The 13,726-nt window shown below is 38.3% G+C and overlaps 1 protein-coding gene across 1 annotated transcript in view; it reads right to left on the bottom strand.

The window, feature by feature from the left end:
• The window catches only part of LOC135110954 (phospholipase DDHD1-like), a 39,556-nt gene extending 27,398 nt beyond the window's left edge, over window positions 1-12,158 (bottom strand). Inside the window, exons 1-7 of the mRNA XM_064023670.1 lie at window positions 10,252-12,158; window positions 9,778-9,930; window positions 9,393-9,521; window positions 4,672-4,810; window positions 4,094-4,316; window positions 3,317-3,505; window positions 1,530-1,652 (exon numbers count right to left, since the gene is read on the bottom strand). Coding sequence (XP_063879740.1) covers window positions 1,530-1,652; window positions 3,317-3,505; window positions 4,094-4,316; window positions 4,672-4,810; window positions 9,393-9,521; window positions 9,778-9,930; window positions 10,252-11,878 — 2,583 coding nt within the window. The 5' untranslated portion in view covers window positions 11,879-12,158. The remainder of the gene's footprint in view (window positions 1-1,529; window positions 1,653-3,316; window positions 3,506-4,093; window positions 4,317-4,671; window positions 4,811-9,392; window positions 9,522-9,777; window positions 9,931-10,251) is intronic.
• Window positions 12,159-13,726: the final 1,568 nt, after the last annotated feature.

The raw sequence follows: 13,726 nt of genomic DNA, 5'->3' as shown, positions 1-13,726 counted from the left end.
CTTGCCTCTTCTCAGTCTGAAAAAATCTGCCGGGAGAAAATAACTACACAGCAACTTAGGTTAGCCTCTCATATGTTTTTAAAAGCATAAAGTAACAGCTTCATTGTTTGAGATATTGATATAAAGGAAAGTTATCTTCTGTGACTGCTCCTCGCTTCAGCTAACAAAACGGCTGTGTTTGTTTCAAAAAAAGTGTTCTACTGAAGTGCTGTGCAATGCCTGGAAAATATACAGGCCATTATTACATAGTAAGAGTGTTAGAATTTCACTAAAATGGTGAAACAAATTTTAAAATACGCTGCATGACTATTGGCAATGAAGAGTGTGACTGCACTGGTCAAAAAATGGAGTGATGAGGGATGTGAGGATGTGCCTCACTACAAACATGGTGATGGGGCATCCCAAAAATTTTGACATCTTACATGGTATCAAGAGAGTTAAAGGCACATCCTCACCTTATAGTAAAAAAAATATTTTGGGGTGGCCCACCACCATGTTTGTGGTGTGGCACATCCTTGCATCCATCATTGCTCCATTCCTTCACTAATGCACACACAATCTTTTCATTGCCAATTGTCATGTGGCATATTTTTAAATTTGTTTCACCATTCTAGTGAAACTCTTCATACTACGTAATTGTGGCCTGTACATTTTCCAGGCATTGCACATCACCTCAGTTGAACACTTTGAAGCTGAAGCAAGGAATAGTCACAAAAAATAACTTTCCCTTATCTCAATATGTCAAACAATGAATCTGTTACTCTATACTTTCAAAAACATATGAGGGGCTAATCTAAGTTGCCATGTAGTTACTTTCTCCCAGCAGATTTTTCAGACCAAGAGGGGGCAAGTTGCTAGTTTGTGCAATGTGACACTCAAGTTGGCGTAAGTTCTAATCGCAAATGTCACTCACTGTATATCATGTCTTGCAACTCTTCTCCGAGTTGTTGCTTTCTTCTTTGAAAATACAATCCATCCTTTCACACCTTGGTTCTTCTTTTGTGCTATGTTCATGCAATCAACCACAGCACATGCATAGACCAGGATACTATGATAACACTGCAAACTTGCAAACTGACATCAGCAAGTCCTTTTGCCTTGTCATGATCTCAGCCATCAAAATATACCTGTAATATTTGCTTGATTCTTTTCAGGATTTACCAGATAAAATGTAACTGGTGGAAAATGTTTTAAACTAAATATATAGCAGGAGACTATAAATAAATGTGAAAACACTGACAGTCTACTTATGAGTATTTTGGTTATAATAACTTTTCCATATAGTGTGTATTACTGAATCACATGGATACTGTTAGCATTAACACTAAAGATTAATGATACATCAAGATGTATCACAAGAGGCAATTTTAGAATGTGCTTTTCCAGGGAACTGAAGGAGCACATGCCAAGTCTTACATTAAAACAGCCATTGACCACTGGCAACTAACTGCACTGTGAACACCCCAATTGATAACTAAAGACAATGAAATAAAATTATGTTCTTGCTAATTTCTTCCTAAATTACATACCTTAAAATTTAATGAAGGTTGGGAATGACTGCATTTGTGATTACTGAGAAGTACTTGTAGTTCTTCTCTAAGGCCCGTGGAATAATCTCTCTTGTACTTCTTTTCCTCCTCCAGGGTCTTGATCTGTAAGCAGCACATCATTACCTTTACTTGTCTATACAATTGAGACCAAAAAATGCTAACTTCTGGAATGACAGTATTCTAGACAAGATATCAGTCTAACTCAAATCAGTGTGTTTTACTTTGGCTTCATGGCCAAACTTAAGATATGTTGCATAAAAACATGTGTGTGCAAGCCACATGAGCCTGATTCAAACTTGTATGTGACAAAATTTAGATCATAGCTCATAGTCAACCTAGTTCTTTGCAAGTGATCTAGTCACCAACACAACTGCCACAGTTCATTCCTCTATGGCTAGACATGCTAAACCTTCCACATCACTTACTTTATCCTTGCTTCTTGCCATTTATATATGTTAGTATTTTTGTTCCTTGTTTAAAGATGACTTATTGTGTGTTTTAGGTGTGCTATCTGAGATAAATTTTTACAAAAATATGTGTATTAAATGTACAATATCAAGTAAAGTTAGAATACATACTATAATAAATATAAAAAAGAAAAGATCTTCATGTATGCTTAAAATTATTACAATTTTAAAAAGTTTTAATGATGAAATAGGCTTGAGGTCCATGCTTGACAAGTCAGTTTTCCTTATTGATAAACATTTATGAAGAATACATGTTGAACTACCTCAAAAGTATTTTCATATATGGTTTGTACAGTAGTTGTAATAAAATGAATTGAAAGGAAATGTTATTTTTTTCCCTCTAAGCATTGTTTATTTGTAAGTGTTACTGAGGATGAAAGAGAATTAAATTATAATAGTATCTGCTAAGCTTTGCTTATGTAAGATAATGAGGTGAATTGCCAAAAGAATGGTGATGTGATTTGACAAATAATAAAGTGAATAAACAAGAATAAGATTATGTAATTGGATACAGAAAGAAGGATATAATATGTAGGAGGGTAGTTTGAAAATTCCCAGACTTTATCAAATGCTTTTGATATGTCTAAGGTAACAGCAAAAGTTTCACCAAAATCCCTAAAAGATGACCATGACTTGGTAAAGAAAGTTGGAAGATCATCAGTAGTGGCCACAATGAAACCCATTATGTCAATCTGATATAAGATTGTGAAATGATAGATGTTTAAGAATCTTCCTGTTCAGGACACATTGAAAAACTATAGAGAAGCTAGAAATAAGAGCACTAGGATGGTAGTTTGAGAGATAAGAGTAGTTTTCATTTTTAGGAATAGGCTGATTATAGGCAAATTTCCAGGAGGAAGGAAAGGTAGATTTTGAAAAAGTTGGAAAAGTTTGACTGGGCAGGCAATGGAGGTACAGTTTTGGAGAGTAATAGGAGAGACCCCATCAGAGGATTTTACTGTACACACACACACACACACACATATATATATATATATATATATATATATATATATATATATATATATATATATATATATATATATATATATATATATATATATATATATATATATATATATATATATATATATATATATATATATATATATATATATATATATATATATATATATATATATATATATATATATATATATATATATATATATATATATATATATATATATATATATATATATATATCATAGCCTATCATACAAATAATTACTCCATTAATAACCAGTAAATTACTTTCTGAATTCACCTCTACCATTTTCCCTTACAAAGCCTGCTCACCAAAGACTGCACAAGCTGCTGATCAAACTGGTTTGCTGGATTCCAACCAGTGACGATGTCATAAGTGATGACACAGCCGAGAGAGTGTGCCACCATGGATACCTTGCCCCGGTTGGCCTCAAAGTAGGGGTTCCTTTGAGTGAACATTGTGTACAGGCGGTTCATTTCATTTGTCAACCCACTGATGATCTGGGAAAATAAACAGTGCACTGATTTTGTGATCCTTTCTCTAGAGGACATCCTAGAAAGGGAGGAAACCTTTTGTTAAAAATATATATCATCTAAGCCCATACAGGAAAATAAGAGCATTAAATGAACTGATGATGATGAAAATAATGATGCATTAGTTTTGTGATCCTTGTTTTTATGTACTATATATGTATGAAAGGAAGCAGTCAAGCCATGCTGGCCATGGCAGAAGAATCTTGTTTTGCATCTGTACAGGCACTTCATCCTTGTACACACTCCAGTCCCCTCATTCTCATATCCATCACTATGTCCACATTCTGCCCAATGTGATTCCTTGACATGCAGCACAGCCTTTTCAGTCCGTGCTTATACTCCACCTTATATTAAACCTTATCAGGTTTACTATATTATGTCCGACTTTCTAGTCCCCCTATTTTATAAACATTACAATTTCATCCTCTCTTTCCCTTCTTCCAATATTAGCAACTTCAACCTATCAAATATCTTCTGTCTGATAAGTGCTTTACAAAAGGCACAAACATATCTATGAAATATCTACAAGAAATTAAAGAATGGGAAGAATGCTACCTCATCCCTGTAGAGTGGACTGTTGTAATACATGATGTCCATGAAAGAAGCATTTAACATTTGCCGAATGTTGAGGATTTTCTGAGGAGTGATGGAGTCTATCACACCAGCATCCAGAACCAGTGAGGACCGCCACTCAACGGGGAAGAACTCCACTGTACTGCTGCTCTTGCTCATGCCAGGGAAATACTTCTGCTTCAGGTAGTTCACACTTTCCCTTAAACTGGTGAAAACTTTGTCATTTGGAAGCTATCATTTGTAAAATATAAAGGATGTGCTCTTTTCATGTCAGATCAAGCCATTCATATTCATCCTAATTGGTAAAAGCTAATATCATCAAATTTATAACAACATAAATAGTTATACATTTCTCTAATACAGAATTATTACATCTAGTTCTCCTATAGAATAAGTAAATTTTGAAGATAATGAGTTCATATTAGTTTAGTTTATTCTATCTTGACTGAGTTTACTTGGATTTTCATGAAAGGGGTGTTCATGGTACTCCTACATCTGCACACTCTACCCTCATACAGTATGACTTCAATTACAAACAAGAATTACACAAACAAACTTACCCAGTGCAATTCTTTATGATGCGTCCCCGTTCCATCTTCTGTCCAATGCCATGGATGACAAAAACAATGTGGTTTATGTCAGGTGGCTTGTCACTGGATGTTGCATCTATACTGTACCCACGGTGCAGCTTGTACCCAGCTGTGGGGAAGGAAATGGTGATAGTATCAGCAAGAATTTACAAAATGTGACAGGCAAATTTGTGTATACAAAGAAACTACTCTTTCTTCCTTTACCCCTCCTCTTTTTTTTTGTAAAATTTGATAATGGATTAAAAGTCTAAACCCAGCAGATCCTAGTATGTGACATGCACAAGCAGATAACAAATTACATATTTTAGCATTTTTACATTTCAAAAATTTACATTGGAAGGAAAAACAATTGTATTCAACATAGATTTCAATGACAATCATAAAAGTATTTAGTTATGTCAGTAAAAAATTGTTACATACACTGAAACAATCAACATGGATTGTTGTTTAGGTTCCTTTATAAGTGTAATACTCTTTGATAGGAAGCTTCCATGTGTACACTTGACAATCTCTGTACTTCAAAAACAGAGTGTTTGACATATTTTCCCATTGACAACAGCAGTTTCTGCTAGACAATGAGCTTCAAAGCTAACATTAAACCTGCAATGATAGCAGCAATTGACTCTTCATCTTCTGTGAGAAATGCAGTTAACTTGAGGATGATAAACAATTATGTAATACAGTTGCCTTCAGATCAAACTTTACAGATTTTAGCCTAAGTTGGTGGAGGATGCAAATGTGCAAGAGGTCTAAGGACATTATCACTGTGCCCCACACCCTTGCCTGAGATAAACAGGTAGAGATAGTGATGAAATGGCAGTAAGTAAAGTTGTATAGTGTGAGGCATAAGGTCACATCACTTGTCTTCCTTGGTAATGAGAGTCCTTTACAAATCAAGATGTGGTTACTTGACCTACAGTAATACCATTGCTCAGGGTCTGCTTGTGGCCATCAGTGTACTGGAGAGTCTGGCCAAGGTGATGTCTTGGAAATAATCTAGAGTGGAAGTCCTGTTAAGAGCAGAGGCTGCTACTGACCTACAATACAAAGACCTAACATAAGAACAAGATTACTACATATTCTGAAGTGCTGCTGCTGCTGCTCACTCTGCTCCTCCTCCTCCTCCTCCTTCTCCTACCATAACAACTATGTACTACTACTATTAGAACTCCTGAGGTGAACTGGTGCTACTTCTATTACTATTACTGTTCTTGAGGTGATCGAATGCCACCCTCTTGAAAGAAAACAACTTCTATTACTGTAATTACTGGTACTAAGTAATGATCAACTACTTCCCTTATGTGATGTGTAGTCAACTCGTCTTAAAATCAAACAAGTGACTGTCAAGTAATGAATAAAGGAAGCACCTCACTTCTACAAATCATCCATTCAAACTTAACATTTTTAGCAATACAAAAAATGAGGACTTGTTCATATGGTGTAAAATACCATTTGATTACAATTAAGCATAAATCAGTATTCCTTCACACATACAAGTTCACCTCCTTATACATAAGGGGAACTTTCCTCACAGCACAATACAAGGAACAGCCAATAGGAAGATATGATAGTGAGATGATAAAATGCAAACAACACCATTACACAATACAGAAGATGGAGAAGTCTTTTTCCTGGAAGTGGCAAGAGATAGGAAGACAACTTTAGTATCAAAGCACCTCCACACTCTCCTACAGTACCTCACCATGACAACACTGCTGCCACTGCTGCTACTGTTGCTCAGATCAGGTGCTGGCTATCACATCTCAGACAGATGCATTTTAGATCATGTGTGTAACCAACACTACAATTACACATCCAAGGTTGTCATGAAGACCTCCCAGTGCCCTAAGCCACCATGTAATATTACCAACAACACCAACCTTACTTTGGCCCTGCCTCTCTTGCTCAGCCTGCAGAAAGAAAAGCCATTAACTGACATGTGGCTGTACAACACAAGAGGAGATGTGTGTGGTGTTGTGGTGCTGTGGTGGAAAACTGATAACTTAATGATGTTGGAGGGAGCAAGGTGTAACAGCTCTGGGGATAACCTCACTCAGAGCTACACCTTTGCCTCAGATAGTAAAAGATGGACACATTTTAAAGTGGTGACAGAAGAGCAGCAGGTGAAACTGTACCCTCTGGGGCAAAAGGATAAACTCTTCACCCTCAACTGCCACGGTTACTCACCCTCCCTGGTGACAGTGGTCAATTACAAATCAAGGTATGGTTATTCATCCCTTAATGTCACCATCAACTTCAATACAGACAGTCATCTTCTCTTCTTTGGCAATGCCTTTCCAATTATGGTAGTGGTGATGGTGGTGGTGGTGGTAGTGGTGGTGTGGTATATTAAAACTTACTGTACTGAGGATGTGGTTACAACACCAGCCACAACCTTCACTGCACAGCAAGCCCCAATGAGTTCTGGAGGTGTAGGCTCTCCTGTTACCCACACCACCATTCCTCTCATTCATCATGACAGTGACAATGGCACAAGAGTATCAGATTTCCTCACCCATCATGCAAGTGAGAGCAGCCTGTTTTGGCCACCAGATCTCCTCACCCAATATGAGGATGACATGAAGTATTCAGATGCCCTCACCCACCATGACAGTGACAGTGATATACTTTGGCTACCAAGTTTTCTCAACAACAATGACAGTGATAGCAACTTACATTGGCCACCAGATCTCTTCACCTCCCATGACTATGACAACAGCCTGCAGGAGCATGACACCAAATAAGAAACAAGTTGTTTACTGCAGCAATAATCTGTCAATCCACTGCTGGGGAAATGCTGAAGATCAATCTTGGGGCCAATATCATTCTAGGTATGTGTCAGTAATATTCCTCATACCAGTTATAAGATCAGTTATGTCCTCTTTAGAGATGTCACCAGTCTCTCCATAATGGACAAGAAATAAGATAAATTGGATGTGAAAATGAACAGTGGATTGAGGGAAAATATCAACCTGCATTCTGGCAAATAAACTAACTATAAACAAAAAAAAAAAAAAATAATAATAAAAAATAAATAAATATATTTAAAAAATGAAAAAAAAAATAAATAAAAAAAAAATAAAAAAACAATTAGATATTATCTATGAAATGCATATTGTTCTCTCTGCTATTTATATATTATTCATTAATTACCTATCTGAGGTTCAATTGCTGAAGATGATCCTGTAGCTCAAAAGAAACCTTTTAAGGAAACATTTTTCTGCAATTATGTTATTCACTGCTTTATGGTTTCTGAAACTTTTACATCAAATGAAGTATTTCTTGACACTATAAATAATGATTCCAATACCAGTAGTCAGAACAGCAAACCATAAGCAGCTCCTACCAAAGCCAAGGTACTGGCAGGAATTATATCAATTTGTTATCTCCAGCATCACGAATAACACTGTGTGGATAATTTAAAAAAAAGTATTAATACTTTCATTATATTCAAAATTGAAATTACAAATCACATTCTTAATCATAAAGCTCATGATGATTGGGAGCAATGTTTGTATATAGTATGTATTTTATTTGTATTTTAATTAATGCATTATTCATGAGCATGGGTTGAGGTAGATTTTTTCTTAGATGCAAGTATGAAAATATTACCATCCCTATTTTCATTGATGAATGAATTATTTTTCCATCTATTGGAAGGATGCTGCTCAGCAAATTACATAATTAAAATACAACTCCTGTGAACATTTTATAGCACCTAAGTAATTTTACTGTCCTAGCAATATATGCCACAAAAAATTAAAATCTGAGCCTGATGTAAGCCTGAAGTGGAAGTCAAGGGAGTTGGCAGTTTGATGTGTTGGACAATTCTTCCCAATTCTCAACTATCCTTGATTTTTTTTTTTTTTTTTTAGAATTCATTGATTGGGCTTTACTTGAATATTGGTCAGATGACCAGTGTTTAATGCAGTGTGTCACATTTTTGTTGTCAACATTTTTCTTGTCAGAATTAAATATTATGCACACTGAGGTGTGTTTTATTAATATAGTGGCAAGAAATAACCTAAACCTAACATAAGGTATATCGCTCTTATCTACAACCCATGTGAATCTGGTGATAGTACAAAACTCCCTATAGGAAAGTGAGGAGTGCTTGAATGGAATGATATTGGTTGAAGTAGAGAATGCTACATGGACAACAATCACACATCTTATTCAATGTGGCCTTGCACTTTAAAGCTACTCACAGGACTTTACAGGCTGTGGACCATGGACTGCTCAATAACACTTCCATAGTGGGCTTGTATTTTAAGTTAAGCCTCCATAATACAGAAAAATATTAACTGATGTAGCATATCTTGAATCTCACACACACACACACACACACACACACACACACACACACACATCCTGTTCTGGGTACACTCCTGATATCATGACAACAGGAACACAAGAGGAACAAGAAGGAATGATAGCGAGGCTAGAGGGGAATATATGAAGTGTCACAATAACGCCACTGGCAACATAATTCATTTACTTCCTTTTCTTATTTTCTTTTGTTCAGTAGATCTTCCAAAGCAAATCTGAATTTTCATTACACTGAGGGAGAACACAACACACTGAAGAAAAAGAGCACATTACTTGGCTTCTGACAACAATTGTTTCTATGTACGTATTAAGGATGTAAGCAGGGTACACATATAGGCAGACATGCAATTCCCGGTACTCACTCCTCTGAAAGCCAAGTTTCTTGCCCACTGAACGCATGAGGCGGGAAGGTGTGGCATCTGAGGTCAGGTACACCTCAGAAGCACTAAACCATTCGACATCTCCTTCAGATAACGACAGACTGTGAACAGCTGGGGAGTGAAAACTTTAGCATGAGTTTTAAGTATAACAGATTCAATAGTCAGGCTGTTCATGCAGTCAAGGGGGGCTTTCAAAGATTAGACAAATTTATGGATATTATCAAAACAACTTGGTGCTACAATGGCCTTATATTTCATAGTTCTAGACCATGAAAAAAATAAGATAACAGGTTATGGTCACAGTAAGAATGGAGGAAATGACAAAATTCTGCATACCATACTTCACTTCTGCCCTGCCATTCCCTACCTTCTTTAGTGGTGTCGTCCAATCTCTGTGAAGACAGTAAGTGCCCCCTGAAGTGAGTTAAATGTTCCATCTCTATGCGGTCTGCCACATGATCTTCCACTGGTCCCCATGTGTCGTAAAACCAAGTCCCTCGCGTTATAATATAAACCTCACCTGCAGGATTGACATATCACAGTAGATGCTTAGAAAATATGCATTATGCCTTTCTGGATGAGACAAGAAACATAATACTTGTGTGTTTAAGTGAAACATTGCTTTACTTCACTCTGTATCTAACACATCAGAAGTTGGATCACATAAAAACAAAGATGAAAGGTACAAATTTGTGATTTCCACCTCAACAATACACATATACTTTAAAATATTCATTATGTCCATGAAAACAGAAAATGACACGAGTTTTTAAACATATATTTATGTGAAAGGATCAAAATGTTCTCAGTACTCCTTTGACAAGTAATGCATGATGCCCACCTTGCCAATATATGCTCTCACACTTCCGCTGCTTCACATCCACTTCATACAAGCCTCCACGCACCACTATCCTGTCCACATCCTGCTGCGCTCCATCCTGTTTGTCCTTCGGGGAGAGATTTCCAGACCACTTGGGTTTGCCTGCAGGACTTCCACCTTCCTCAGATCTAACATCTTGTAGCAAATCCCGATATTTCCATTCAATGCGCAGAGAGTCGTAACCAATGAACGGTGTCCATTTCTTATCAGCCTCCACCTTATAAAACCAACGCACCTCCTCTGGTCCAAGATCTTCCACAGTTTCATCTCCATAAGGCGTGGTAGATCGCATAGCCATGGAATTCAGCTGGTTGGGGTCCAGGAAGCTTTCTCCAAAGCTGCAGTAATTATCGCTGTACTGGTAGTCTCCATAGTAATAGTCCTGGTACATGCCTTGAGGATAAGAGTTGTCCACATAATCAATATTAAACTGATAATTCCCTGAGTTCTGAGTTATGGACTGCAGCTGATCAAAGCTTTGGTGGTACTGCTGCTGCTGTTGCTGCTGCTGCTGCTGTTGTTGTTGTTGTTGCTGCTGCATACCCGAGTAATCCATGTTGCTGTACTGAACCTGTGATGGTGAGTGGTGGGACTGAAAGGTTTGCTGTAAGTGTAAGCTGTGGCTCATCTGGCCATTCACTAGTGACTGATTTGAATACTGGTTGACTCCTAGCATAGTCAAGTTGTTGGGTGGATGCTGAGTGGAGCCTGCATGAAGCTGTGAGTATCCCTGCATTGGGCTGCTCCCTGCTGCAGGGTGCCAGGACAACCCAACCCCTGGATCAGTCTGGGGCATCTGTGTGGAGGTGTAAGGACCAGCTAGTGCTTGCTGTTGGGGAGGCTGGGAGGGGCCTAGCTGTTGTGGTGACAGGCTTGAGGGCAGCTGTGAAGACAAGGGGGGTGTCAACTGTGAAGGAAGAGCTGAAGCGAGCTGCTGTGGGGGAAGGCTTGAGGGCAGCTGGGAGGGAATTGTAGATGCCAGTTGTGAGGAATGAGTGGATGTCAGCTGTGTAGGTAGACTAGAGGCCAGCTGCACACTGTCCAACCTGGCCTGCCTAAAGGACTGACTGTTGACACCCATACAATTTATGCCCAAGTCAGGTCTTGGGCTGAGGGAGGCTGGGTGAGACGTCCCCAGAGTGGACCTCATGGGGGAGGAGGAGAGAGAGAGGGCATGGCTGGTGCTCCGGGCTGAGGGTGCGCCGAGGGGAGAGAAGGACTTTGGGGTGAACTCCTGTGGGATGGGGGATGGCAGCTGGCGAGGGGAAGGGGAGGTGGACAGTGCATGAGTGTCCAAAGTTAGACTTGATGTAGTTAACAAATCTTGGTTATGCTGGTGAAACATTCGTTGCTGGCGAGTGTGCCGTGTGGACTGGCGTGTGGTGTCCTGCTGGTGCGTGGGGGGAAGGTAGCCGGTGTAAGGGTGGCCGCCCCCGTACACACCTCCAGTGCTGCTCCCCTCGTGGCTGGCAGCCTCTCTTGGCCCCATCTGCTGCTCCGCCCGGGACAGGGAGAGCTGCCCCAATTGACTTGATAGTGTTGTGTGGGCGTAACTGAGGTGCTGATCGCCCCTAGAATTATAATCCATGCTGAAAAATTCATCCCCGCCTCCCCTGCAACCCTCACCCGGTAAACACACAGCGCGGTTCTATCTTCGCTTCCCTTGCACTTCGGGCTGGAGAGCCGTGCTTCCCTTCGTAATCCTCGGTACTATGTTGATCAGGTTCAATTAAATGCATGCGTCGTGCAGAACAACGTACTGGGCAAAGAGAAACACTATACTCCTGTCATGATGGGTGCTGAAAGAGTTGCAAGATTGTCTCCCCCGCATGACTCCATTGATTGGAAAGTTAGCATTGGAGTGTGATATTTAGTCTCTGGCTTCAGAATCATATTAATTTACTAAATTATTTGAATATTAAATACTCTAGTGTGATGTGTCCCATAAAACACAATAATTAATGATGTATTTAAGTTTTCGCAAGGTAAGAATAAGGATGATAAATAATAATTTGAAAAGTTACAGAACAATGCAAAATGACAAATTAATTATTGCAAGGAAATAATTTATGTTTTGTACCTTAATATTAAGAAAAATCCATATAAGAATATATATATACATACCAGATCCCTTTCATATGTGACAAGAGAATATTAAACTTTTCCCAAGAACAAGAACTCTTCTGTTCTTCTGACGTCTTCATATATACATGAAGGCAATATTTCACTTACACGATTTTTAACACATTTCTGGCGATAGCATCACCAACAAATATAAAAAGCCTACCATATAGATTGTCTTTTTTTTAAGTTATGAAGGCATCAAAATATTTAGTTTTCGTAATAAAAATGTATTTTCAGCATGAGAACTCTCTTTATAAGCTAAGTTTGGCTCTAGTACTATCAAAATAATGCGAGTCCGAGTTGGACGTAGTTCGCACAGCGCCACCAGGGCGGAGCCACCAATTACTAAACAGAGGGCATTCTTCATCAAGGAAAATACACTACCTGCAATCCACCTTGAACGTTAATAAGTTGAAACGTCATTTCCAAACATCAGCGCAACTCTCATATACATATGTAAGGGGAGGTAAAACCAACATTTTTAACTTGAAATCCATTAATTTGTTTTTAGGTCAACCCACTGTGCTGACGTTCAGAGTAATTCCAGTCTAGTCATCAATTATTGGCTTACAGTCAGTTGTCTGGGGTCCACGCAGCTGTTCCTTTTTCATTTCATGGGGCTCTATGTAGGAAGGATTATTCCTGCAAAAGTTTTTTTTTTTTTTTTTTAGATTTTAGATTTTTTAGATTTTTTTATATTTTTTTTTTTAGATTTATGCTCTACCTTACTGGATTCTAGGAAACTTTATCACTGAGTTTCTGTGGGAAATCCATAGTTTTAAAGGTTTTATTATAGTTTAAGCCATTACACACTACGTGGTAATAACCTACCTCATTTTGTTCTGACTATTCACATAATTTCTAATGATTACACTACTTGTCGGAAATTAATAATAACGCCACAATAGGCCTGGGAATGCACAGCGCTCTCAACTTTTTCTAAGTTCACAGGTAAACATAAATGGTGTATTGTTGCCTGAACTTCAGTTGTTAGGTTAGGTTAGGTTAGGTTAGGGTTTTATTATAGTTTAAGCCATTACACACTACGTGGTAATAACCTACCTCATTTTGTTCTTCTCACTATTCACATCATTTCTAATGATTACACTACTTGTCAGAAATTAATAATAACGCCATGGGCCGTGGGTAGAGATTGGGGACATTGGCTTAAACTATAAATTTACCGTTTTAAAAAATAGACCCCCAAAAAATTTACTAGACCCTATCCTGTAGGATAGGTTAGGTTAGATTAGTATCCCTGGATGGGGGCCTGGGCGGCGCAGGTTCCCCAGGTAGGTTAAGGGGATAGGGG

Source organism: Scylla paramamosain, chromosome 21 (genome assembly GCF_035594125.1).
Source record: "Scylla paramamosain isolate STU-SP2022 chromosome 21, ASM3559412v1, whole genome shotgun sequence".
Taxonomy (NCBI): domain Eukaryota; kingdom Metazoa; phylum Arthropoda; class Malacostraca; order Decapoda; family Portunidae; genus Scylla; species Scylla paramamosain.
Note: the sequence above shows the minus strand (reverse complement) of the source record. Positions and strands in the feature narration are given on the sequence as shown.